Here is a 27,234-nt window from a genome sequence, read left to right on the forward strand (position 1 = left end):
ACAAGTAGGACCACTCACCACATCATCTGCCGTGCTCTGTTAAGTTATTAGGGTATAGTAACTCATGGATACAGTCAAGAATATAGAGAAACTTAGTTTAGATATTTTTTCTTTGTCTGAGTCTGTCCTGCAATGTTATTTTAAATATTTCCTGTGGTTTTGAACTCTGATGTCAATGACTATATATCAGGTATTGTCTTGTTCTTTCATTATTTATTATTAAATATATTTAAACTGTTCATTGTGGCTGATCTTTGGAGTGATATCCATGTTTTGAGAGTATTTGCTTACTTATTTGGTGACACTGTGTGGGCCACTCCTAACAGCCTTGTTCTTGGTGGAACTACCATTTATATTAAAATTAATTTAACTCAGTATATTGGGTACCCTTGGAAGAACCTTAAGGTAGCTGGCGAGGGGTTCTAGTGGCAGTGATAACTACCTTAAAGTATGGGCAGAAGGGAGCTTAGCTAGGTAAACCTGTGCCAGCCTTTCCCAAGGTGTGCATGTGCGTGAGCGCGTGCGCATGTGTGTGTGTATATATGTAGGTATGTGTGTGTGTGTGTAGGTATGTGTGTGTGTAGGTATGTGTGTGTGTAGGTATGTGTGTGTGTGTGAGTGTAGGTATGTGTGTGTGTGTGTGTGTGTGTGTGTGTGTGTGTGTGTGTGTGTGTGTGTGTGTCAGCTACTTGGGCAGGGACATGAAACAGTGACTGGACAGAGAGAGTATTGGAGGACTTGGCTTGGAACCCTGGCTGAGGACTCAACTCTATAGATGTGCAGTAGGGAGTCTTTTGGGGATCTGGAGAAAGAGGAAGAAACCAGTCCCAGACTGATTGTGGTCTGTGTGCTCTTAAGGGAAATTGCAGTTGATGCAGAGTGCTGCATCTGGAAATGTGTGTATCTGTTATCCTACCAGTGAACATTCCCCACAGGTGCCAGTGGTGAGGATTGAGGCTCCTTGATTACTGGTCCAGTGGTGGGACATCACAGATTTATTGGTTGGCCAGTGGTGGGATCACCACATCATATACTGGGATTCAGTGGTGTGGATATTGAAATCCTGTAGTCTGTAAACAGTGGTCACTAAAGAAAGTGTTTGTACTTTTAATTAGCCACATGGTAGACAGAGTTTCATATCAAAATAGTTTTGTTTTTTTCTTTTTTTTTGTTAGCCTAGTCAGGAAGAGCAGGCAAGGACGTCAGCAGAGGATTACGGCAAGCTGACAAGGAGCCAGTTGGCTCAGATGTGCCAAGCCAAAGGACTGGTGCGTGTCAACATGACTAAAGGAGAAATGATTGCAGCCTAAGTCACAGCTGCATCAGAGACCAGCAACCAGGAAGACAGCCAGACTGGGCTTGGGGATGTACAACTCTCAGAAAATGGACAGTTCAACTTTTTCTCAGAGGATTTAAAAATCTGTCTGGCGTTAGAGAGACTTGAAATGGAGGCCAAACAGATGGAATTAGAATCAGTAGAGAGACTAAGACATCTGGAAGCCAAATAAAATGAGAAGCAGAGGCAACATGAAAACAAGATGCTGACTCTTTGCCAGGGCCTTGGAGGTAATGGGGAAGGGAATAACTGAACCCCAGAAGCAATAAAGGTCAGTAAATTTATTCCACAATTTGCAGAGGGTGATACTTTTGATAGTTTTATTCATATGTCTGAAAGGGTATGTAAATAGTATAATTTTGACCAAGGGCTCTGGGTATGGTTCCTGTCCCCCTTACTCCATGGTAAATCTGTAACTGCTGTTTCTAAAGTTGTTTGATATTGATTGTCTAGACTATAACTAAGTAATGACATGTTTAGAGTGTTTTAAGTTAACCCCTGAAGCTTACAGAACAAAGTTTTATGAGCACAGATGCAAGGCAGACAAAGTGCGAGTGTGATTATATTGCAGAGTTAAGCACTTATTTTCATAGGTGGGTGAGTAGGTGTCAGGCCACCACTTTTGAAAAGCTGGCAGACCTTTTGGTGAGGGAATAAGCCCTTAGTACTTTGCCTGAGGACATGAGAATCCGGTTGGCAGATAGAGAATACAACACAGCAGATGATGGAAATCTGTACCTAGCAAGCAGGGCATCACTGAAAGTACAGTTTTGTACCTACCATAAATGTAGATGTTCGAGTGCTAATACAGCTGCAGTAATCACATATGGGTTTTCTGCCGTCAGGCGGTCCCTCGGTTGGCCAAATTCCAAAGTCTTGGTTCGGCGTCGGTTGTCGTCACTTTCTCTTCTGACGTCAGTGAGGCCAGAGTATATAAGACACAGCCGACGCCATGTTCTCCAGTCTTTCTTGCCCCAGATGTCAGGTGCCCCCAAAAGGAAGGCAATACATAAATAATGCTTATAAGAATATACAAGCAATGCAAAATAATCCAAAATCAGTAGTTTCAAGCAAATAAACCATAGAAGGATAACCCAGTGAGGTTGTATGAAGAGGTAGTTAGGCCCCATGTCTTTACCAAGTGGGGAAGGAGGAGGAAACCTGTACTGCAGCTGTATTAGCACTCGAACATCTACATTTATGGTAGGTACAAAACTGTACTATGTTCATCGTGCATACAGCTGCAGTAATCACATATGGGTAGAGTCCCAAAGCTACGCACAGGGTGGTAGGTACTAAGAGGAACTGGGTTGAGCCAGAATGCCCTGCAAAACAGCAGTGGCAAAGCCTGCTCTTGTTCTGGAATATAAAGGCAGGTGGTAGTGTTTTGTGAAGGTATGTACAGAACTCCAAGTGGCTGCCTCCAAAATATCTTTGGTAGGAACCCCTCTGAGGAAGGCTGTAGAGGTAGCTGAGGCCCTGGTGGAATGTGATCTACAGCATAGGACACAAAGAGTTGTTCCGATTTCCTGAAGGACTTTGTTCTGTCCAAATAGTAACGTAGCTGCCTATGGATGTCTAAAGAATGTAGCAGCCTTTCCCCTTTGTTTTGAGGATTGGGATAAAAGGTAGGAAGGTGTATGGCTTGATTTAAAGCTACCCTGGATACCACCTTAGGCATAAATGATGGGTTGGTACAAAGGGAAACCCTGTCCTGATGAAAAATGAGAAAGGGCTGCACCGCCATGAGGGCCTGTAGCTCCGAAACTCTACGAACTGAAGTGATAGCCAGAAGGAAGGCAGTTTTCCAGGACAAATATTGCAAATCTGTTGAGGCAGCTGGTTCAAAAGGAGGCAATGTTAATTTTTCTAGTATGTAATTAAGATCCCAAGCTGGTATTGGTTGTTTCCTTGGTGGTCTTATATTCTTAGCCCCTCTGAGGAACTGTCGTAAGAGTGGATGAGAAAATAAAGGAGGATCCGTGTTGAATTCTGCAGAAATGGCTGAGGCATGGATTTTTATGGAAGAAAATGAAAGCCCACTGTTCAGTAGTTCAGCTAGATACTGTAATACCTGTGGCAAGTCCAGTTTACTAGGGTCCTGGCCTTTTTTCTCATTCCATGAGCAAAACCGCTTCCATTTTGCGGAGTAAGCTTTTCTAGTAGATGGCCTTCTGGCCTCCAAAATGACATCCTGCACCCTCCTTGGAGAGCAGGGTCTGTTGTGGTGTTAAGGAATTTTCCATGCTGCGAGATTGAGTGTTTTCAGCTGACTGTGAAGAGTTTTGTAGCTGTGCTGAGTCAGCAGAAGAGGCATTAGAGGCAGGGACCAGGGGGGAGGAGTATGTGTTAGGCTCCTCAGCAGTGGGTACCAGTGTTGCCTTGGCCAATCTGGAGCAATCAGTATCATCTTCGGTCTGTCTGTTCTTGCTTTCAAAAGCACATTGGGCAGAAGAGGCAGAGGTGGGAATGCGTAAACTGTCCATGCTGTCCAGCTGAATGAAAGGGCGTCCACTCTCCAGGCCTTTGGATGGAAGGCCCTCGAACAAAACTTTTCCAATTGATGATTCCTGTGGGAGGCAAAAAGATCTATGTCTGGCCTCCCCCACTTCAGGTTATTTCTGTAAACACCTGAGGATGTAACTTCCATTCGTGTGGATCTGTCATATTTCTGCTTAATTTGTCTGCCAGCGTGTTTTCCAATCCTGGCAGGTACTGTGCTTGAAGTTAGATTTGCCATTCCAGAGCCAAGTTCCAAAGAGTCATGGCTAGTCTGCACAAGGGGTATGAATGTGTTCCTCCTTGTTTGTTTATGTACCACATTACTGTGGTGTTGTCTGTTCTTATCAGTAATTGTCCTGGATGCAGGAAGTCCTTGAAAGCTGTAATTGCATTTATTACTGCTAGCATTTCTTTTGATTGATGTGAAGGTGCTTTTCCTTTTGGGACCATTTGCCCTGGATGCACCTGTCCGTCATGTGAGCCCCCCAGGCGTAATCTGAGGCGTCTGTTGTGATAACTTGCTTTGCTTGAGGCTTGCAGAATGGGAGGCCTGTGTTTGCTTGACATGCTTGGGCCCACCATAGAAATTCCTTTGCAAACATGGGATTATTGGTATTATTGTTTCCAAACTGTGACTGTGTTGAGACCATAGGTTTTTTAGGTACCACTGACGTTTCCTCATATGCAGCTTTGCAAATGGGATTAAAAGAATGCAAGATGCCATGAATCCCAGAGCCTGCAGGATTTTCCTTGCAGTAAGCCTGGTACTTTTTGCTAGTATTTTGAAGTACTGAGATAGTTGCCCTTGTTTTTCTGGCGTAAGGTAGGCCATCTGGGTGTTTGTGTCCAAGTTGGCACCCAGGAAAGCTATTTTCCGAGATGGTGTTAGCCTTGATTTCTCTTTGTTGATTGTGTATCCCAGAGACTGCAGTAACCGTGTCACATATGCCAGATGTTCCAGAAGTATGTGTTTGCTGTCCGCTTGGATCAGGCAGTCGTCCAAATAAGGGTAAATTTGTATCCCTTGAAGTCTGCAGTAGGCAATCACTGATGCCAGGCACTTTGTGAATACTCTGGGCGTAGTAGATAAGCCAAAGGGCAATGCAGAGAATTGATAGTGGATTGAACCTGCAAGAAATCTGAGGTATCTTCTGCAGCTTTGTCTGATTGGGACATGCAGGTATGCCTCCTTGAGGTCCAATGTTACCAGCCAAAACTCCTTGCCCAGCATGGGAAGAAGTTGCTGTAATGTGAGCATCTTGAATTTTGGTGCAGTAGAAATGTGTTTAGGATGGATAAGTCCAAAATGGGTCTCCAGTCGGTTCCTTTCCTTGGTACCAGAAAAAGTCTTGAATAAAAACCTTGACCTTGTTCGTGAGAAGGTACCTCTTGAATAGTTCTCATGCTTAAGAGCTTTGAAATTTGTAGTTGTGCCTCTGCCCTTTGATTCTGTGGCAGGTTTGGCATGCCTCTCATTTTTGGAAGAGTGTGGAAATGAAATTTGTAGCCTCTGTTTATAATGTCCAGGATCCATTTGTCTGTTGTGACAATATGCCAATTGTTTGCAAATAATGCTAGCTTTCCTCCCAAAGGTGCTGCCAGCTGAGACGTGCTTGGCATGGAAATGAGGGAGTCATTGGGTTTGCTTCCTGTATTGTTGTGCACTGTCCTCGCCACCTCTTGGTGCTGGAGTTTGCCATTGTCGTCCTCTATATGATCCTTGTGATTGCCCTCTGCCCCTTGTGCATCTGTATCTACCTCTTTGGGGCTTGTCAGTGGCTGGAAAGGACCAGTTCTTTGAAGGCCAATTTCTGCTAAAACGTGGTGGTTGGACCTGGAAAAAGGTTTTGACAGTTTGCATGGATTTGGCTTTTTCTTCCATTTTCCGTTAATATCTCCTCAGCATTAGTACCAAACAGCACATCCTTTTGTAAAGGAGCATCTAGACGTTTAGCTTTCACATGATCAGGTAAGTTTTGTTCTCTAAGCCAAGCATGTCTGCGAATGACTGATCCCGTAGCAGCCGCTCTACTTGAAGCCTCTAGGGCATCATAACCACATTGTAAAGTGTGTTTACCCACTTGCTCTGCACTATGCATCATATCCTGTAACTCCTTTAAATCTGGTTGTTCCGGTTGAGACATTTTGTTCCTTAATTGTGATAACAGGAACTGCTGATATTTAAGCATATGAAACTGACAATTTAAGGCCCTCCTGGCTAGGGTGGCAGAGGTATATACCTTTTTACCCCACCTTTCTAAAGATCTTGATTCCCTTTCTGCAGGAAGTGGATTCTTGGCAGTGGAGGCCTTCAATCCCTTGGGGCCTTGTGAAATGGTTTCAGGGTCAGCATTATGGCTTTTGAAGAGAAACTGGTGAGAGCTGGGTATTCTGTAATACCTATCAGGTTTGACTGGTGCAGGAGGCAGAGAATCCGGGTTAAGGCAAGCCTCCGAATAGACATCATCCAGTATGTCCAAAACAGGGGGTATAGCCAGAGGTCTGTGTTGAGGTAACAAAAGAAATTCCTTAAGTCTTTTCTTGGAATCTGAAAAGTCTTGGCCTTCCCAATGGAAGTGTTCCCTCAAGGTGTGCAAGGTTTCCCCAAAGGAAAAATCCTCAGGAGGGGATACAGAAGGAATGGACTGTTCTGCATCCGAATCCTCAAAAGGAGAGTAAGAGTGTTCCTCTGCATCAGAATGTTCTGATAAAATGGATCCCTGATCAGAAGAGGGGGAATCTTCCTCCACTCTGGGTCTCTTGCCTGGAGGGGGTTGAGAACCTCTGATAAGAGTAATTAAAACCTCAGCCATTTTAAGCATCTGTTTTTTAGGCATAGGACCTGGAGATGGGCCCTGTGCAACAGGCCTCGTGGGATGCCTGGCTGCTTTGGATTTAGTAAAGGCCTTAATTGAAAAAGAAGAGGTGGGCCTAAATACACCATGGGTGGAGGTGGACCTGTCCACATTAGTAGGCTCAACATTAGCAAAGGCTTTGGTTGTAGTCTGGGAAAGGGCCGGGGTCCCAGTGGTCTCGGGTACAGAGGACACCGCCAAAGGAGTGTAGTCGGTAGTCAGGGACTGCAAAGGCGTCTCGCTGAGAACCGGACCACGTGTAGCCTGTTTTGGTGCGGTGTCGGCGGGGACCGCGGGCCTCGCGTGTCTGTCCTTTTCCTTGCGTTTTTTGGACAAAACGGTAGTCAGAGTGTCCGATGACATTTTATAATCAAAAGCTTTACCAAAGTAGTGTTGGGCAAACTCCGCCCGACGCTTAATAGTGCGTTGATTGAAGGTAGCGCAAAAGCGACAGCCCGAGACGTCGTGGTCTGGGCCCAAACAAGGTATGCAGAGGGAATGGAAATCCTTATGTGGTATTTGCTTCCCACAAGAAATACAATTATTAACTTTTTCTGACATCGGTCTGAGGCAAGAAAAGTTTCAACGGGTACTTAGCTTTAATGAAGACTTCGGTTTCCAAAATTTTCGTAATTCAGGAGCTGGCCAACCGGCACTTGCGAACTGCTTCTGCTTCGGGCACCGCACGGCAAAAAAGACTGGGGAACATGGCGTCGGCTGTGTCTTGTATACTCTGGCCTCACTGACGTCAGAAGAGAAAGCGACGACAACCGACGCCGGACCAAGACTTTGGAATTCGGCCGACCGAGGGACCGCCTGACGGCAGAAAACCCATATGTGATTACTGCAGCTGTATGCACGATGAACATCAGGAAAGGGATACCCAGTGCTGCATATGGGTATAACGGAAACCATGGTGGGCAGCCTAAACCGCCCCAACAGAATCTGCCAGCAACAAGGGAAGCCACTTGTACAGGTACATGGCCCGGATCAAAGGTTAAATGTTTTAAATTTAACCACTGGGCCATGTAGCATATAGATATTCATGAAGGCAAGGTGAGGGACAAAAGGTAGGGAAGCCAGTAAGTGGGAATAACAGAATGCCAGTGGTAAGCTGTCTGGAGACAGCAAGGGTACCAAACAAACACAAAAGATTATATCCTATCTTTGTAGATGGGAAACAGGCCACTGCTATGAGACACACAGCCTCTGACCTAACCACTGTGAAGCCTGCAGTAGTTAAAGAGGAGCACTACTTGCTTGGCCAGTCTAGTCCAGTCAGAGCTTTAGCAGGGACCCCATTTCAAATAACTTTGGCTAGGGTTCACCTTGACTGGGAGGGTGGAAAAGGAAGCAAGCAAGTAGGTATGTTTGAGGATATCCTGGCAGATGTCTTGATAGGGAATGATTTTGATAATACAGTAACTTGTGCGCATGCAGTTACACGCAGTCGGGCTTGGAGACAGGCATCTGGCTTTGGTAGCCTGAGGGGGTGGGCACACAGACTGCACACATGAAGCCAGGACTGGTGAGATGGCTACTTCAGGGAGGGAACTACCCTGTAGCAGTGAGACTGAAGGTGACCCATAGCTGCTGGTGGATACTGATGAGTAGAGGTGAGTATTAGTACCCAGGCTGACAGTGAGACATCGCTGTCAGAGGATACCAGACTTCCTGTGGAAGGGGAGGTGAGAAGGGTTAGAAAGAGAGTTGAGACAGGCTCAGCTCTCAGACCCTACATTACAAGGCTTGAAGGAGGTAGCTATGGAGGTGGCAGATTCTCAAGGAAAAGGGGATTCTGTATACTGGAACAAAGAGTTACTGTATAGAGAATGGACTCCAGAGGGATATCTAGAGGGTTTGAGAATACAGCAGTCGGTAGTGCCCAGAGCCTACCATCTGGCACTTCTAGCCATAGCCCAAGACTTCCCTTTGCAGGTCATATGGCCATAAAGCATACCAAGAGACGTACTATGCAAACCTTTTACTGGCCTGGGATTGTAAGGGATATAACAGGCAACTGCCAAAAGGTAGACAAGGCAGGAGACAGGGTTAAAGCTCCTTTGATGCCTTTGCCTGTGATTAAAGAGCTGTTTCAGGGGGTAGCTATGGATATTGTGGGGCTTCTGAGTACCCCAGGTTCCACAAGGAAGAAGTATATCTTAAGAGGTAGTAGATTATTGCTACCAGTTACCCTGAAGTGGTGGCCCTGTCCTCTATTGAGGCAGAAAAGGTGGTAAATGCTTTGTTAGAGATTTTCAGCAGAGTAGGTTTCCCAAAAGACATACTGACAGAGAGGTGCCAATTTAATGTCAGACCTGCTGGCTTGTCTGTGGAAGCACTGTGGGATAATGCACCTAAAGACCACCCCCTACATCCCCAGACTAATGGTCTGGTGGAGAGGTTAAACTCTACACTAAAGACCATTCTAGGGGCATTTACAGACAATTTTAAGAGGGTATGGAACAAATATTTTCCCCATCTGTTGTCTGCTTAAAGAGCGGTGCCCCAAGAATCAACAGGTTTCTCACCTTTTGAGCTGCTGTGTGGGCACAGAGTGAGGGGACTCTAGATTAGATTAGGGATGAGTGGGAGGGTGTTGTGGCGTATGTCCTATACCTCAGGACAAGGCTCAGGGAACTTATGAGCTTGGCCCAGGAGACCATGGCAGAAGTCCAACAGCAGAAAAAGGTCTGGTATGACAGGAATGCTCGAGCCAGAGTGTATGCCGTGGGGCAGCAGGTTATGGTTCTTATTCCTGTCACACACAATAAGCTGCAGGCAGCCTGGGAGGGACCCTTCAAAGTGGGAAGGAAGGTCAGTGATGTTAACTACATGGTAGAACTAAGCAGGAAGCAAGGGCACAAACTGTACCATGTTAACACCCTGAAACCTTACCATGATAGGCAGGTCTTTGTGCTAAGTATTTGCAGTAGACAGCAGTAGGAGTCTGAGGGGGATCAATGGCTACAGCCAGCCAGAAAAAATGCAAGTTACTATGGTGGAGCCTAGGGTTGCAGGCATATGATATGACAGTGCAGCATCACAGTGGGATTAGCAATGCCAATGCTGATGGGCTCTCAAGACAGGGTTTGGGGTAATGTATTCCCAGACAGGTTCATTTCTCTCAAGCACTGTTTCTCAAGGGGCACTTGAAAAACTAGCTTAAATCTTTGAAGGGGGGGGGGTGACAAAAGGAGGTACTGCCAGCACAGCCAGTTGGAATTTTGTAATAAATGATTGTATGTAATTTGTGAGTATCAAAATGATTTACACAAGATGCTTGTTACAAATGTATTAGAACTGTATGTCATGTGTACATCAAACTGATATGTACAGATGTTTGTGTTGAAAGGGTATTTGTAGAGTTCTTGTGTCCACAGTGTGCCCCTACTGCAGAGAGCAGAAATGTAAGTGCACTATTGTAACTGGTTAAATTTACATGTTTTTAAGAAAGGAAACTGGAGGGTTAACCTCAGTCCAGCAACGTCAGAAAAATATTTGTAATTGAATCACTTTATAGGCTAGGCCATAAATATGCTATCTCACAAGTTTCAAAGCAACCAGAGACACAAAGTCTTTACTGGGAAGCTTTCTGTATTGCCTTTGGGGTGAACTAATTGCTGCTCTGTAAGTATGGTGGAATACAACTGTTTTATGACTTCTAGCACATGCCAAAGATGTGAGCAAAAGCCCTTGTGTGTATTTTTACAGGTAGGTGCCAAGTCCTGCATGGGAAATAGAAGTCAGATAACAAGAAGTGATGTAATTCTGCAAACTATCTGAGCAGAATTATTTTGGATATTATTTTGAGAAGTCTCTTAGAGAAACTGAGTATTCTGTACTCCATCTTGGGCCTGACAACAAGAAGGACCACTCACCACATCATCTGCCTTGCTCTATTAAGTTATTAGGGTATAGAAACTGAGTCAGGAATACAGTGAATCTTAGTTTAAATTGTTTGTTTTTCTTTATTTGTCTGAGCCTGTCCTGCAGTGTTATTTTAAATATTTCCTATGTTAACTCTGATGTCACTGTGAATAGATACTTGGTATTATCTTGTTGTTTTATCTTGTTTTATTATTTACTATTAAATATATTTAAACCTTTCATTGTGGTTTATCTTTGTAGAAATATTTAAGTTTTGAGAGTACTTACATATTTTTTTATTTGGTGACACTGTGAATAACAGCCTTGTTCTTGGTCAAACTACCATTTCTATTAGTATTAATTTTACTAAGTATATTGGGTATTGTTGGAAGAGCCTTAAGGTAGCTGGTGAGAGGTTCTGGTGGCATTGATAACTATGTTATAGCCTGTCAGAAGGAGGCATACCTAGTAAACTTGTGTCAACCTTTCCCATGTGTGTGTCTGTGTGTGTGTGTGTGTGTGAGAGAGTGTGTGTGTGTGTGTGTGTGAGAGAGAGAGAGAGTGAGCGAGTGTGTGCGCAAAACAAATCTCCAAGGGTGTGTGTGTCAGCAACTTGGGCAGGGACAAAAAGCACTGGTTGGACAGAGTGTTGAAGGACTTGGCTTGGAACCCTGGCTAGGACTCAACTCTATAGTTGTGCCAGTAGGGAGTCTTACTGGGGATCTGGAGAAAGAGGGAGAAACCAGCGCCGGACTCACTGTGGTCTCTGTGTGCTCTTAAGGAAACTGCACTTGATGCAGAGAGATGCATCTGGAAATACTGTGTGTGTACCTGTTATCCTTCCAGTAAAAGTTCCCCACAGGTGCCATTGTTGAGGATTGTGGCTCCTTGACTACTGATCCAGTGGTGTGTCGTCACAGTCCACATGAGTACTGGTGATCTATCATAAGATGTCCTAGATAAACTATAGAAAGGACCTGTATTCTTTTTGAAAAACTATGGAACACCCAAATGTTAATGTTAGCTCACACACTGTGGGAAACAGAAGAGAGAGACACACAGGACAATTTAGGCTGAGGCGGTACACTGGAGAAGGACCTATACTGTAGGGAAAAAGCTTCATATCTTGGCCAAGTGGAGTGAGCAGATGTAGTGATGGAGGGACTAAAAAGTGTATTATGATGGCTACAACTTTAAAGTGAGGTATAATGCAGGGAGGCACAGCAAAAGGAGAAGACAGGATAAAAGGAAATGGAAGATAAAAGTAAAAAAGGGATGGAAAGTACAGTTAAAAATACAAAGCATATAAGTGAAACACAACAACTGAAGGTGATATAAAGCACTGCAAGGAAGTGGAAAAAGTACACAGTTAAGAATATGCCAGCATTAAAAAAAAAAAAAAAATATATATATATATATATATATATATATATATATATATATATATATATATATATATATATATTTTACATATAACAGAAAAGCAAGAACTGGAGGGGGAGAAGTAGCTGTTATACATATGAGGAGTATGCCTTTACTGCTGGGATGTTGGTGAGATCGCAGCCATCCAACAAGCTGCCTGACACCTCCATGCAGGGGGCACACAGTAAGGGAAGGGAATGGATGGTCAAGACATACAGAAACAAGTTTAACAGTCAAAAGGCAAGGGAGCAAAAAAGTACCTAAAATTAAATGGAGAAGGACAGAAGAAATGTACATAGATGTGTACAATACGGAATCAGACAAATGGTACTTCTGGTAATAAGATAAGAGTACAAACCACAGCTGTGATAGGAAAAATTATGTGAGTGGTGGACCGTGCACGTCTTATATGGGTTTTTAATGACCTATTGTTTTCATTGGTGGTGTATTCAATGCAGTTTACTTATTCTATGGATGTAAATGCATTTGTAGAAGTTTTGGGAACGTAAGCATGAATAATGCAATAGGTGTGAAGAAAACAGTCACCCATGCACCTTCTTCAATGGAATGATGACTTTGAAAGTGCTGAAAATAGTGATGCTAGGACAGTATGGAGGCTATGGGGATGCATGGGGTAAAACCCTTTGCAATAAATACTGTTTTTTGCATGGGTATGTATGTGGTATATGCATGTGCAGTGGGTATTATGCATGTGTATGTTGATCTGGTTTGCTGGAATAATCTACTGCTGGGATGGCGACAGTAAACATTAGTGCAAAGTAATCATTGAGAAGACCTGCAAAGTGAATGCAGTGATTAACAATTATTGAAGTATTGCAAACAATCTGCCACTGAAGCTCTTTAGGTACCATAAACTGAATGCTGACCATAAAGGCAGTGATGGAATTATGAATCCAAATATGGTACGAGCAGCACTGTTTGTGGGAATGAGTTAAGCTCCACAGAGATTCAAATCTATGCATTTTAAAAGAGACAGTCAAGCAGAGCAGTAAGGGATATAACTATCAAACAAGGAAATGAAAACCTACCCCACATTCTGGGCTCAAGGTTGTCCACACTAATGCTAATAAATAAATAAAAAAACACTCCCACAGTTTCTTCTGCAAACAGAGTCCTCCGTAAGTAGCCTGGATTTCACTTTATATTTCAATGCCATTGTGTACTACATGAAATATAGCTTACCAACACGGTAGTCAAAACTGAAGTCCACCCCATAGTAAACCACGACCAGAGGTCGCTTGGAGTACCTCTTGGCATCATTAGACTGCTTGCGGTGTCCAACTAGAGGCAAAGCATGCTTAGTGACAAATTCTTTTATCTCGGCAGCCGTGGCAGAATCCTGAAAAAAAGACATCAAAGTTAGCCATAGTTAACAAAATAACCTGCATCTGACACTTCACAATATGTTGCTGAAATAATATAATATGTATCTGACATTCCTTTCTGTTGAAAAGTACATGTATCCAGAAAAGTAGTAGTAGTCTGGAAAACCAGTACAGCAGTCTGCAAATCCCTAAAAGTTAAGAGTGCAAAAAGCCTTTTATCTATCATTTAACTATGAAAAAAAACTGGTACCCTTTTCAGCCACTACCCTGCCTGTTGAGCATAAAAAAAAATTATGAAAGTATATAAATCATATAATATTACTACTGCAGCAAATCTCTAATTGTTTTAGTGGAAACACCAACAATAACAAAACTGCAGATATTATAAAAACAGCAGTAGCTCAGGTCATTACACCATCCAACATTTTTATTGTTTAAATAAAAATGAGAAAAAAAACATGAAAATATGTTAAAATATTAATTATAACAAAGTCACGGTGGTGCAGCGGTTAGCGTTGCCGCCTCACAGCAAGAGGTTCTCCGGTTCAATTCTTGGCTGGGGTGGCCTTCTGTGCAGAGTCTGCATGTCCCCCCTGCTGTCGCGTGGGTTTCCTTCCTTCTCCCAAAGACATGCTGTAGATGGATTCAACACGCTAACTTGGCCCTAGGTGCAAGTGTGTGCGCCTTCTGTGGAAAGCTAGGCAATGGGCTGGCAACTAGACACTGTAAAACTCCACTGCCAATCGCTCTGCGGACTGTTGTTCCACTGTGGCAACCCCTAACCAGGAAAAGCTTCAAGAAGACTACTTACAAACTAAGGCACTTGTTCAGAATGTCATCCATTACAAACAAAAAGCATCTCTTACACCTCTTCCAATTTCAATGTAATATCCGATTGGTTAATTAAATTAATATTTAATTTACAGACAGTTTCATTTCATAGTGCCTCAGACAGGTAAATCCACACTGAACTGCCATTATATAAGAATAAATATTCCTTTGTAAAGTATACAGTGGATATAAAAAGTGTACACACCCCTGTTAAAATTTCAGGGTTTTTATACAAAAAAAATGAGACTACAATACATAATTTCAAAACTTTTCCCACCTTTAATGTGGCCTATTACCTGTACAATTAAATTGAAAAACAAATCTGTTAGGGGAAAAAATATAAAAAATAAAACACGTACAATACACTGGTTGCACAAGTGTGCACACCCTTAAACTAATACTTTGTTGAAGCACCTTTTGTGGTGCTTGAATGAAAAATGAAGAATGTTGGTACAATTCAGACACTTTCATTTAACCACTGAAGGCAACCTGTTGGATAAAATCAGCATATGTGCAGAAATCTCACTCAAGCACAGTATGATGCCACAAGCTGCACAATGAAGCTAACAAGTGGGCTGCATGACATTAGTGTGGATGCTGCCTGGCACCACAGTGAGCTTTGTGTGGGCACATAGTTCAGAGATCACAAAATGATTGTTCGATCGAGATCTCTGGTGGCATGCACCATTTCGGTAAGCACATCCCCATGTGGGATTGTCAGTACCCCCCCCCCCAACACACACCCGGATGGCTGTGTATCTCGGCTTTTGCAGCGCACTTTCTCAACAGCAGTGTCAGGAGCTATCAGACTCCTGCCACCTTGGTTGCGGCTCTCTAATATACAGTCTTCTGTGCTTTTTGCTTGGCACAACCACTGAGGTCTGCTATGTAATGACAACACTGTCCATTTGTACAGAATTTATGTCCATACCTGGCTTCTCAACTGTTGCTCTGCATTCACTCTCTAAGTTGTAGTTCATATTGTAATTATACTCAGCAATGTTGGGAGTTTTTTTTTTTTTTTTAAATAGCATTCGCTTGCCTTGTCCTCTGGACTTGATCGATCCTGTATTAGAGCAGCACACAAGTACAGGTATTGTGAATGATGTGTGTACAAATCCTGCAAATGTGGCTGCTTTACAAAGGCACAAATTAACGGTATGCAAGCCATAACTGTCATTTGGAATTTACACTAAGTAGTTATTTGACTTTTCCTAGTTCCGTGGATGAAATAGGTCCATAGGTCACTCCACGCACCTCTTTGACCCTCTTCAAAAGGAACCTTGATGATTGGTTGGGAGATATGAAATTCACCCCAGGGATCACATCAGTCGCCCTGCTAGACAGGGGTCCAGGGAAGTAAATACTGTGGGAAGAAATAGCCAGGGAATTGTTATGGCTAGGCTTGTATAGGCCCTAAGGCTGACAGCCTAGTACCAACTTATGAACCTATAACAGCTCTGATGGGTCACAAAATAGTATATAAAAGTGGCTATTCTTAAAAATGGTCTGATGACTAACTGCATGTCATTATCAACATGTTCAATGCCGGGCCATAACCAGTGTATGCCAACTTCAAAATTGTAGTCCCTCACTGGCTGTGTTGGATTCTATAACCATCTGATATACCAAACTGATAAGTATTTTTGCACTTAATTTGCAGTGTACTGCATTTATATATTTGCTTCATTGTTTATTGCTGTCCTCTGCTGCCTGCAGTGTTTTTTTACCTCCCTCCCACCCAAGTATTACTGTACTCTTAAAATTGGTTATATATACATACACACAGATAGACAGAGACATATATACACAGACAAGATAGACACATACATAAACAAAAACACATGAGTATGTGTGCACACATATAAGTGGTTGACCCTGACACTGTAAAGAGAAGCTTACTCCATAAACCTGTAAGATTTACTACAGGTAAACACTTTTAATACTAGGTTCCGAGTTTACTTCACATTGTCGTAAGCTGGCAATATCGAGTCTGATATTGTCGACACGATAATATCGAAAGTGAAGAACATTGTGCAAGTAAACGGAAATCTCCGTAAGGGGAGATTTCCATTTACTTCAAAGTAGTGTGGTCTCAGAGTTGGTATATTTAAGTAGGGGGGCTTGCTCCCTGCCTACACCATTTAGTTTTTTTTTTGTGTTTTTTTTTTTTTTTACGTTATTCGATGTTTTACTTAATCAATAAAGTTCGACCTTTATTGATTCGATTAAGTAAACTTTCGATAACGTGATATAGATGCTAGGTTCCCAACCTGCAATCTGATAACTTCCATGCTGTGCATTCCAGCACAGCCTTTCAAAACAGAACTGGATCAGATCTTAAACTAAAGATGAGGCTAACTTCTCAAAGTAAGTGAAGTGAAAGAAAATAATGGCAATCCCTGAAGCCTTTTCTGGACAGCTCAAAATTTCCAACCCTATGTTTCTTGTAATAACAAATTTTACATTTTCATGCTGTGTGTTTGAAAGCTCAGAAAGGTAGCTTTGTAACGAACACATCAGATCACAGAGGTATGAAGTAGAAGAATGAGCTGCCAGGAGTGACTAGGCATGTCCCTCAGAATTAGAGCTATAAAAAACCTTTTTCTTGACATTGGTATATATGCAGATCAAAGCTTAAACTGCCCGCTCTGTATGCATCATGCTAAATTAACTGGCACTCCAATTTAGGCCATTTTATCAACCATTTTGGAGACCTTTAGCATATTTTATGCAACAATGTTACTAATCTGTGCAGACAAAAACAACAAAGTCTAATTCCCAAATTTGAGAACAGTCTAAAAATAACCACTGGGGAAGATAGCCACCACACACACACACACACACACACACACACACACACACACACACACACACACACACACACACACACACACACACACACACACACTGACATGTGTCCTGCTGCTTAACTAGCTTACACTCAAGAATTATACTCATTGACCTAGTATGAAATGGCATTTAATACTCTTACTTGCCGACCATTCCATTATATGGGACAGTACCGTAAGCCTCAACAAGGTCGAAGTAAGCAGCATGCAGTCAGTCCTTCAACCGAATTAAGTCTCCCTTTAACTGCTCCACATAACAGAAACAGATTCTCTTCCAATGCGCAAGTCTGAATAAACTGTTTTGACTTTCTTCATGATTTTACATAAAACAATAGTCTGACTGGATAAGTTTAAAACTGAGTCTAGCATGACTCTCACCTACCCACTATGAACTCATACCACTGCACCTTTCAAAGGTCAGGGACATGGCCACATACTTTCCTTTTATTTAAAATGACTGCTGAGTTAAAACCAACAGTATGGTGTCTGTTCTGGTCTAAAAAAAAAAAAAGAACAGTTAACACAAATGTAAACATATGAGGGGCAATTCCCATTGTCTCTATTGTACTGGGAATTAAAAAGAAGTTATGTACTCACCATAATGTTCCATGTTTGTAGTCCATCTCGCCCTTCATTCTTACATATGGGATTGGAGCCGATCCGCGGCTCCGACTTGGCCTATTACAAAGCTCAAAGTCTCTTAGTTGGCTCGTGGCTAGGTAGGTATCCCATAATGCACTAGTACAATCCCCAGATCTTGTTTGCTGCTAAACTATAAAAAGAAATAAAGTTATCCAGAAAGAACAATAATGAAAGGTCTCCACCCTACCGAGGTAACACGATCCTGTCTCCAAAACCTTCCAGGACGGGGGTAGGTGGGTGGGTTCGTAAGAATGAAGGGCAAGATGGACTACAAGCATGGAACGTTATGGTGAGTACATAACTTCTTATGTTCTGTAGTCCTATCTCGCCTTCATTCCTACATATGGGACAGCGTCCCTAGCACCTTATTCTTGGTGGCTCATGGGAAAATACTCCTGAGTACCGTGGAACCAAAGGAGGCTCTACCCCCTTCAGGTCAGGTCCAGTTTGTAAAGAGTAATAAGGGTATGAGGGGTAGCCCAAGTTGCTACTGCACAGATACTGTCAATTGGAACTCTGGCTTAGAAGGCAGCAGTTGTAGACTGGGATCGTGTAGAATGAGCCTTAATCTTGAACGGTAGAGTTTTTCCATTGGAGGAGTAAATGAAGGAAATACAGCTCGAAATCCAATTTGATAGGGTCACTTTAGAGACTGGCAGACCTATTCCAGATTCAGAAAAGGAAACGAACAATTGGTCTGGCTGAGTTCTTTAGTCCTGTGAAGGTAGAACCGTAACTGCCTGTGAACACCCAGTTGATGAAATTTGTATTCTGCAGTGTTAGAATGATTAGGGAAAACACGGGTAATTCTATGGTTTGGTTCAAATTAGTGTGAGAGCAAACTTTAGGGATAAAGGAAGGATTTGTACAAAGGGAAACTCTGTCTTTGTGGAAAATCAAACAAGGAGGCTTAATAGACAATGCTTGTAACTCTGATACTCGTCTAGCTGATGTGATGGCTACTAGAAACAAGGTCTTCCAAGACAGAAACTTCAATAGGTAGGTATGTGTGGGTTGGGACAGAACAAAGTTTAGATCCCAGGGAGATACCTGTCCTGAAAGGGAGGTCTCAGCAAAGTAGCTCCTTTAAGGAAGGTTTTACACAATCTGTGAGACATCATGTTAGATTCATGTTGTCCCAAATGAAAATTAGATATCGCTGCCAATTGGACCCTAATTGGGGGAGCGGCAGATCCCTGATGGAAAAGTTCAGACAAAAATTCTAAAACCATAGGGATGGATGCAGTGTAAAGATCTACATTCCTTTCTTTAGCCCAGATAGAAAACCTTCTCCATTTACTAGTGTATAACTTCCTAGTGGAAGGTTTATGCGAAGACGTAAGGATGTGGGTCACAGCAGGTGAAAAATCATGAAGCCTTACTAGGGATGGAATTGGAGAAGCCACGCTGTCATATTGAGGGTGAAGAGGCAGGGGTGAAGGGAGCCTGACATGTGTGTCAAGAGGTCTGGCACTGGGTCCAGAATCCATGGATCATCTAGTAGATGAGGTCCAAAAACGGGAAACCAAATCTGACGAGGCCAGTAAGGAGTGATAAGAATCATTTTGTTTTCCAATAACTTTGCTTTCTGAATCACTTTGGATAGGAGAGGAAAGGAAGGGAAAGCATAAAGGAATCCCAGGGGCCAATCATGAACAAGTGCATCTCTATGCGACTCCCCCGGAAGGAGGATAAGGGAGAAGTAGCTGCTGCATTTGGAATTGATCGGACTGGTGAAGAGATCGCAGCAAGGCTGTCCCCATTTGCGGAAGATCTGTTCTGCTATTTCCCAATTCAGAGACCACTCATGAGGCATCAAGATTGCCCTGCTGAGCTTGTCTGCTATCAAATTGGTTGTCCCCAGGATATGCGTTGCCACTAGAAAGCGTTGGGAAGAAACTGCCCACTTCCATACACGAAGGGCCTCTTGACAAAGGGGGTAAGATCTGGTTCTTCCTTGCTTGTTGAGATACCATACCACTGACCTATTGTCTGACTGGATTGCTATCATCCCTAGAGGAAGAAAGTTGCGAAGTGCTTGCAACACTAAAAGCACTGCTTTCATCTCTAGGACACTGATATGCAGGTGAGCCTCGGGATCTTGACATGTGCCTTGGACAGTCCCCCCCCCCCATCTGTGAGGCATCCGTGGTCACAGTAGCAATGGGTTGGCGAGGAAGGAATGGAGTGCCTGTTGTCAGCTGGTCAGGTTGAATCCACCAACGAAGATCCTTTTTGCAAGACTCTGTTATGATGATATGGTAAGATAGAGGCAGTTGGTAAAAAGACCACTGGGCAGATCGAAGCCATTGGAAAATTCGCATATGTAATCTGGCTAGAGGGACTAATGTTATGGTGGAGGCCATGGTCCCCAAGAGTTTTAGCACTGCCTTTGCCTTGACTTTCTGTAGAGGAAGTAAATTGAGAATTTGCTGTCGGAGGTTCTGAATCAGATTATTGTCACCCCAAGGAGTTTGGTGTGGGTGACTGGAAAGATTTGGTGCCATTATTGTAGAGACAACCAAGGTTGGGGTTTGGGTGCTGGGGTGGAGTAGCTGGGGATAAGAGAGAGAAAGAAAGGGGGGAAAAAGTATTGGTTTTGAGGGAGAGTGTAAGTCTGGGGAGAGGTGGCTGCTATTTGTAAATATTTTGCCGGAAGTAGTCTTTCTGCAGGTATTTGAGCTAACATGGTGACTGTCTATTTCTGGGCCTATAAAATTCACAAATTGAGAAGGCGATAAGGCAGACTTTTCCCAATTTATTGTAATCCCCAGCTGGGAACAAAAGCTGGATGGTGCAATCTCTGGATGTTCTTCGTGTTTCACTGTTGCAGTCATCACATTTGGGTTATTTGCCTGCAGGTAGCCCTCAGCCAGCCTGAATACCAGAGTCTTGGATTCCTGCGTCAGATGCTGTGTCTTCTTCCAAGACGTCTGGTCGTCAGGGGTATAAAACATGCAGCCGATGCCATTACATTAGTCTTTCTTGCCGTGCGGTGCCCAAAGCAGAAGCAGTTCGCAAGTGCCGGTCGGCTCCTGAAATTTTTGTTTTAGAGTTTCAGAACCGAAGTCTTCAAAAAAGATAAGTAGCCCATTGGGGATCTTTTTTCTTTCTCCAACCGATGTCAGTAAAAGTTAACAATTGTCTTACCTGTGGAAAGCAAACACCTCAAAGATTTTCATTCGTACTGCATCCCTTGCTTAGGCCGAGACCACAACGTCCCTTGCTGTTGGTTTTGTGCCTTGTTCAACCCCCGAACTATTCGTCGTCGGGCTATCTTTGCAGCAAATTATTTTGGTACTCAGTATCAGTATTCCAAAATGGCTTCGTTAAGCCATCTGACTACCGATCTTCCGAAAAAACGTAACGATAAAGACAAAGACAGACCGCATAGATCCAAAACTGCCGACGACACTTCCGTTAAGCTAGTCGCCAGTCCGCCGGTACTCAGTGAGGCACTTTTTGCAGCCCTGATACCCCGCTACCTCAGATGCGCAGGCCTCTACTGAGACCCATTCAAAGTCCGGTATACCGCAAGATGCTTTTCCGACTATGGAACCTGCAGATGTTTCTACCTTGGATGGGTCCGGAGCCGCTGTGCAGGCACTGGCTTCTGAGGGTGTATTCAGGCCTACAGACTTGCATTTTAAACAGATGCCATCTTCTTCATCCAGGCCTAAATCTCGATCCACACCTAGAAAACAGACATCCAAATCACATGCTCAGGCACATGTGCCTAAAAAATAAATGCTTAGAATGGCAGATCATCTTATTACATTAATTAGGGGAAGCCAGACTTCCCCCTGTATGAGACCTAGAACAGAATTTCCTTCCGATTCTCATCAGGAATCAGACATTTTTGTTCCTTCTGATGACCAGGATTTGCCCTTATCTACTTATGAAGATTCTGATGCAGAGGATTCCATTCCCTCTGCTTCCCCTCCAGAAGATTTTTCTTTTGGTGAAACCTTGCACACACTTAGGGAGCCCGCTGGGAAAGCCAAGATTACTCTGACTCCAAAAAGAGACTTAGGGAATTCTTACTCCTTCCTCAATACAGGCCTTTAGCTATGTCTCCTGTTCTGGACATTGTAGATGATGCTTTCTTGGAATCTAGCCTTTCCCCAGACAGTTTACATCCAGCTCCCAAAAAAACCTGACCGGTATTACAGAGTACCTGACTCTCAAGTTCCTGTTCAAGAATCCTACTGCAGATCCAGAGACCATTTCCCAAGGACCAAAGGGCATTAAGGCTACTGCTGCCAAAAATCCTACCCCTTCTGACAGATTCTAGAGCCTTGGACAGATGGGGTAAGAAGGTATACACTTCTGCCACTTTGGCAATTAGGGCTTTAAATTGCCAGTTTCATATGTTAAAGTACATATTATTGGACTAACAGAAAATGATGTTGATTCTTGACTGTGCTGAACACAAAGAATTACAGGATTTAATGCATTCTGCAGAACAAGTTAGTAAACATACTTTGCAATATGGTTTTGACTCTTTAGTAGCTTCTTGCAGGGCTTCTGTCACTGGGTCTGTACTTAGAAGGCATGCTTGGTTAAGGGGCAAAACTTGCCAGATCATGTTAAAGCTAAATTACTGGATGCTGCCTTAAACCAAGGCCGCCCATTTGGCAACAAAGCAGAAAAAGTCCTCAAAAGGATGGAGGAAAAAGCTAAAATCTATGCAAACTGTTAAAGATTTCCTACAGGTACAGCCTCCCAGATTTAGCAGGCATTGGCCTTCAAAGAATTGGTCCTTTCCAGTCTCTTCCAGGCCTTCTCAGTCCAAACTCAGGAACAGCAAACCACCCAGGTTACAGTCTCAGGCTGCACACAGGCCTAAGCAGTGAGGGGCTCCCACTTCCAAAGCAGGGAGTAGTAAGCCACCCCCTACGGAAAAATTGCACAATGACTTAACCTTAGCCCTTCCAAGCCCTGCTCAACTGCCTGCTCCCTTAGGAGGAAAACTCTACCTGCATGCAAAAACCTGGGAACTCATTACCCAGGACAAATTGGTTTTAAATGTAGTTTCCCAAGGATACAGATTCCACTTCCACACCCTACCAACCCCAAACAGTTGGCCAGACCTACCCCCAAACCAGTGGGCGGAAGCCCAACAGCAGGTTCTCTCTCTTCTAAGTATCAGAACTATTCAACCTGTGCCAGCAGAAGAAACGGGACAAGGGTTTTATTCAAGACTTTTCCTGGTACCCAGAAAGACGGCTCCTGGCATCCTATCCTGGACCTCTCTATTCTAAACACCTTCCTGGTAATCCCAAAATTCAAAATGCTAACACTTCAACAGCTGCTTCCTATGCTAGGCAAAGATGCCTGGTTGGCAACCTTAGACTTAAAGGAAGCTTACCTGCACAATCCAATAAGGGAATCTTGCAGGAAATACCTACGCTTCAGGGCAGGCTCCATGCACTATCAGTTCTCTGCACTTCCCTTTGGCTTATCTACTGCACCCAGGGTATTTACAAAGTGTCTAGCTCCAGCCATTGCATTTTGCAGACAGAGAAATATTTAAATATACCCATACTTGGATTCAGGCAGAAAGCCAGGACTTGCTATTAAAAATCTGGCATTCGTAAAGAAACTTCTAACCTCACTGGGGTACACCATAAACAAAATGAAATCTCACCTAGTACCCTGCCAGATTGTATTCCTGGGGGCAAGCTTGAACACAACTTCCCAGATGGCTTTCATCACTCCAGAGAAACAAGTTTATTTGACAACCTACTTCAAACTTTTGGCCACAAAGCCCCAGCTATCTGCAAGGAAAATTCTGCAAGCCCTGGGGATCATGGCCTCTTGCATTCTACTAATTCCATATGCAAGACTGCATACGAGGAAACTACAATGGTATCTAAAAAGCCTATGGAGTCAACATCCTCAGGACCTGAAATCAATGATTCCTAGCATTCCTTGTGTAAAGACAGAGTTCCTTTGGTGGGCAGAGGCCTGCTACCACAACAAGGGGCTCCCTTTCACTCTACCCCATGCCGCCCAAACCCTAATAGATGCAGCAGACTATGCATGGGGGCTCACTTGGCAGGGCAGGGCAGTGCATTCAGGGCAAATGGAACCCGAGACAGATGCATCTGGATATCAACCAAAAAGAAATGTTAGCTGTACAGAATTCCAGGACAGCCTTCAAAGACTGCATCCTTCCAGGGCAATTATTGGTAAAGACAGACAACACCACAGTTATGTGGTACATAAACAAGCAGGGGGGAACCCACTCGTACCCTCTGCAGACTAGACATGGCTCTGTGGAACACAGCCTTGAGCTACCAAGTGTACCTACAAACTCAATTCCTGCCAGGCAATCTAAATTCAGTGGCAGACGATGTAAGCAGAAATCTCATGGGCCCACACGAATGGAAATTGGAACCAAAAATATTCAACCTCTTGAGGATCAAATGGGGGACTCCAGCGGTAGAACTGTTTGCCTCCCCTCAGAACTACCAATTGGACAAATTCTGCACAAGGACTTCCCACAGTCAGGCTTGGAAAGTGGATGCCCTGTCCTTTACCTGGGAAAGCCTCTCTGTTTATGCCTTCCCCCCCCTCTGCCTCTCCTCTTGAAGGTTCTGCTAAAGATCAAACAGGACAAGCCAAGGTCAATACTGATTGCACCAGACTGGTCACGGCAGCACTGGTACCCCCTCTTGCGCAGTATGACACTGCTGGAACCATGGCACCTGCCTCATACCCCTTACCTGCTATCTCCCAGCAGGCGGGCCAGATTCTGTACCATCAGCTTCAAACCCTGAACCCTGCAGCCTGGCTAATTCCTTGAGCTCTCCAATAGCATCCCTCAGTAAGCAGGTGCTAGATGTCATTCTGGAGGCAAGGAGGCCTAGTACTAGAAAATTCTATGCTGAAAAGTGGAAAAGGTACTCTTCCTGGAGTCAGACACAGGGGATGGGCACAACGGTGCCCAGCTTACCTCATATTCTTCAGTACTTAACAGAAATGCTCCACTAGGGCCTATCCTTCGCGTCAATTAAAATTCATGCCTCTGCCATTTCAGCACATTATAATACTGAGCCACCCCTCTTCTCTCACCCCCTGATAAAGCAATTCCTTAGAGGGGCCAAAAACTTAAGACCCCCCAGGAGTGCCCCTACTCCAGCCTGGGACCTTAACTTTGCATTGGAAAAGCTCACTCTCCTCCCCGTTGAGCCAGTTGCAGAGCTGAAATTCCTTTCTTGGAAAACAGCCTTCCTTCTAGCCATCACATCAGCAAGAAGAGTGTCTGAATTACAGGCCCTCATGGCAGTGGAACCCTTCATTATCGTCCATGCAGACAGGGTTTCTCTCAGGACCAGTTCTTCCTTTATGCCCAAGGTGCCCTAAATCAGTCCATTCATTTGCCAACCTTTCCCCCCTACTCCACAAAACAAAGGAGAACGAATACTGCACTCTTTGGACGTGCACAAACAACTTAGATTTTATTTGGACAGGACTAAGCCTCTCAGAAAATCTGAACTGCTAGTTGGCTTTGCTGCAGGAGCAGAGGGGAAGGCCATTTCAAAGCAAACCATTTCTAAATGGATAGCCCGTTGCATTCATTTCTGCTACAACCACCATGGAAAACCTACACCACAGGGGATAAGATCACATTCCACCAGGGCTGAATCTACCTCTGCAGCCTTTCTCAGAGGAGTCCCTACCAGGGACATCCTAGAAGCTGCTAACTGGAGGTCTGTACATACCTTCAAGCATTACCACATGCCTATTTTTCTAAATCCAGAGCTGGGTTTGCCACTGCAGTCTTGCAGGGCTTAATAGCTGGCCCTAATGCTCTCTAACATCCTCCTCCCTTCCTTAGCTTTGGGAATCAACCCAAATGTGATGATTGCAACTGTGAAACACGAAGAACATAGTACAGTTGTGTACACTTACCATAAATGTAGATCTTTGAGTGTATTCACTGTTGCAGTCCTGGTTACCCTCCCTCCAGCTCCCTGACTTCTCTTGGCTCTACCTTTCCTTCTTGTTTAGTGTATTTAAGTTTTCTGGTGTATTTGCTTTTTGATGGAGGTGTACCATAATATATTATTGCTTCCCATTGAGGGGGCACCTGACATCTGGGGCAAGACAAACTGATGTAATGGCACCAGCTGCATGTTTTATACCCCTGATGACCTAACGTCACGGAAGAGACAGCATCCGACACAGGAATCCAAGACTCTAGTATTCAGGCCAGCTGAGGGCTACCTGCAGGCAGATAACCCAAAAGTGATGACTGCAACAGTGAATACACTCTAACATCTACATTTATGGTACGTGTACACAACTGTACATTTTTAGGAATAGATGCCTGATGGTGGTGGTCAGGAGCCAGTCGTCCAGGTACAGAAACACTTGGAATCCTATACATCTCAGGTGAGCTGTCTCTACTGCCATGCATTTGGTGAACACCCTACGGGCTGTGGTGAGACCAAAAGGCAGAGCACGAAATTGGTAGTGATTGGCTCCCAGACAAGAGACTCCTCGATGCTCTGTCCATTTTTATATGGTAGTACGCATCTTGGGAGGTCTATGGAGCACATCCAATTGTCTTTCTCTAACAGAGGGAGTATAGACTGCAGTGTCACCATCCAGAAAGTACAGATTTGTACCTACCATAAATGTAGATGCCCGATAGGAATGCATCTGCAGTCCTTACAAATGGGGTTGTCCTGTCGTCAGGCAGCCCTTCCAAAGTCTGGGTCCAGCTTCGGCTGGTGTCGCACTTCACCAGACGTCATCACTGCAGTTTTTCGGGTATAAAGGCATCAGCCGACGCAATTTTCCTCAGTGTTTCTTGCCCCAGATGCCAGGTGCCCTCTTGGATGGCTAAATTTGGATAAATGCCAATGTTTCCAAATAGTAAAGAGCAAACACATAAAATAAGCATGTATGTACATATATACAAACAAATACACCATAACAGACCCCCCCCAAGCTAGCTGAAGGATGGCAAATACCCTAGGAGTACCTCAGAGGGGAAGGTGGGTAATCCTGACTGCAGATGCATTCCTATCGGACATCTACATTTATGGTAGGTACAAAACTGTACTATGTCCTTCAAGGATGCATCTGCAGTCCAATGGGTAGAATACCATAGCTAAACAAGGGAGGAGGAAAGAGTAGAAATTATGGTGTAGCTAGGATCCCTTGCAAAACAGCAGTGGCAAAACCTGCTCGGGATCTAGAGTATAAAGGTAAATTGTAATGCTTGGCAAATGTATGCACGGAGGTCCAAGTAGCAGCCTCTATAATGTCCTTGGTAGCCACAGAAAGCTGTGGTAGTGGCTGTAGCCCTTATGGAGTGAGGCCTGATGTTCTCTGGAGTTGCCTTTCCATGGTAGGAGTAACAAAATCTAATGCAATTTCCTATCCATTTGGAGATTGTCTGTTTTGAAATTGGCTTTCCTTCCTTTCCTGTGGCATATGCTACCAGAAGCTGGTCAGTTTTTCTATTGGACTTGGTCCTGTCCAGGTAGTATGTCTATGCACATCCAAGGTATGCAAGAGTCTTTCTCCCTGTTCTGTGGGTTTGGGTAGAATGTAGGTAG

At 43.8% G+C, this 27,234-nt stretch overlaps 1 protein-coding gene across 1 annotated transcript in view; it reads right to left on the reverse strand.

The window, feature by feature from the left end:
* Positions 1-27,234, reverse strand: part of PDIA4 (protein disulfide isomerase family A member 4) — a 255,470-nt gene that overhangs the window by 34,854 nt on the left and 193,382 nt on the right. Inside the window, 1 exon segment of the mRNA XM_044065584.1 lies at positions 13,189-13,345. Coding sequence (XP_043921519.1) covers positions 13,189-13,345 — 157 coding nt within the window.

The sequence above is a fragment of the Protopterus annectens genome, chromosome 3.part0 (assembly GCF_019279795.1).
Source record: "Protopterus annectens isolate FY-2018-M chromosome 3.part0, PAN1.0, whole genome shotgun sequence".
Taxonomy (NCBI): domain Eukaryota; kingdom Metazoa; phylum Chordata; order Ceratodontiformes; family Protopteridae; genus Protopterus; species Protopterus annectens.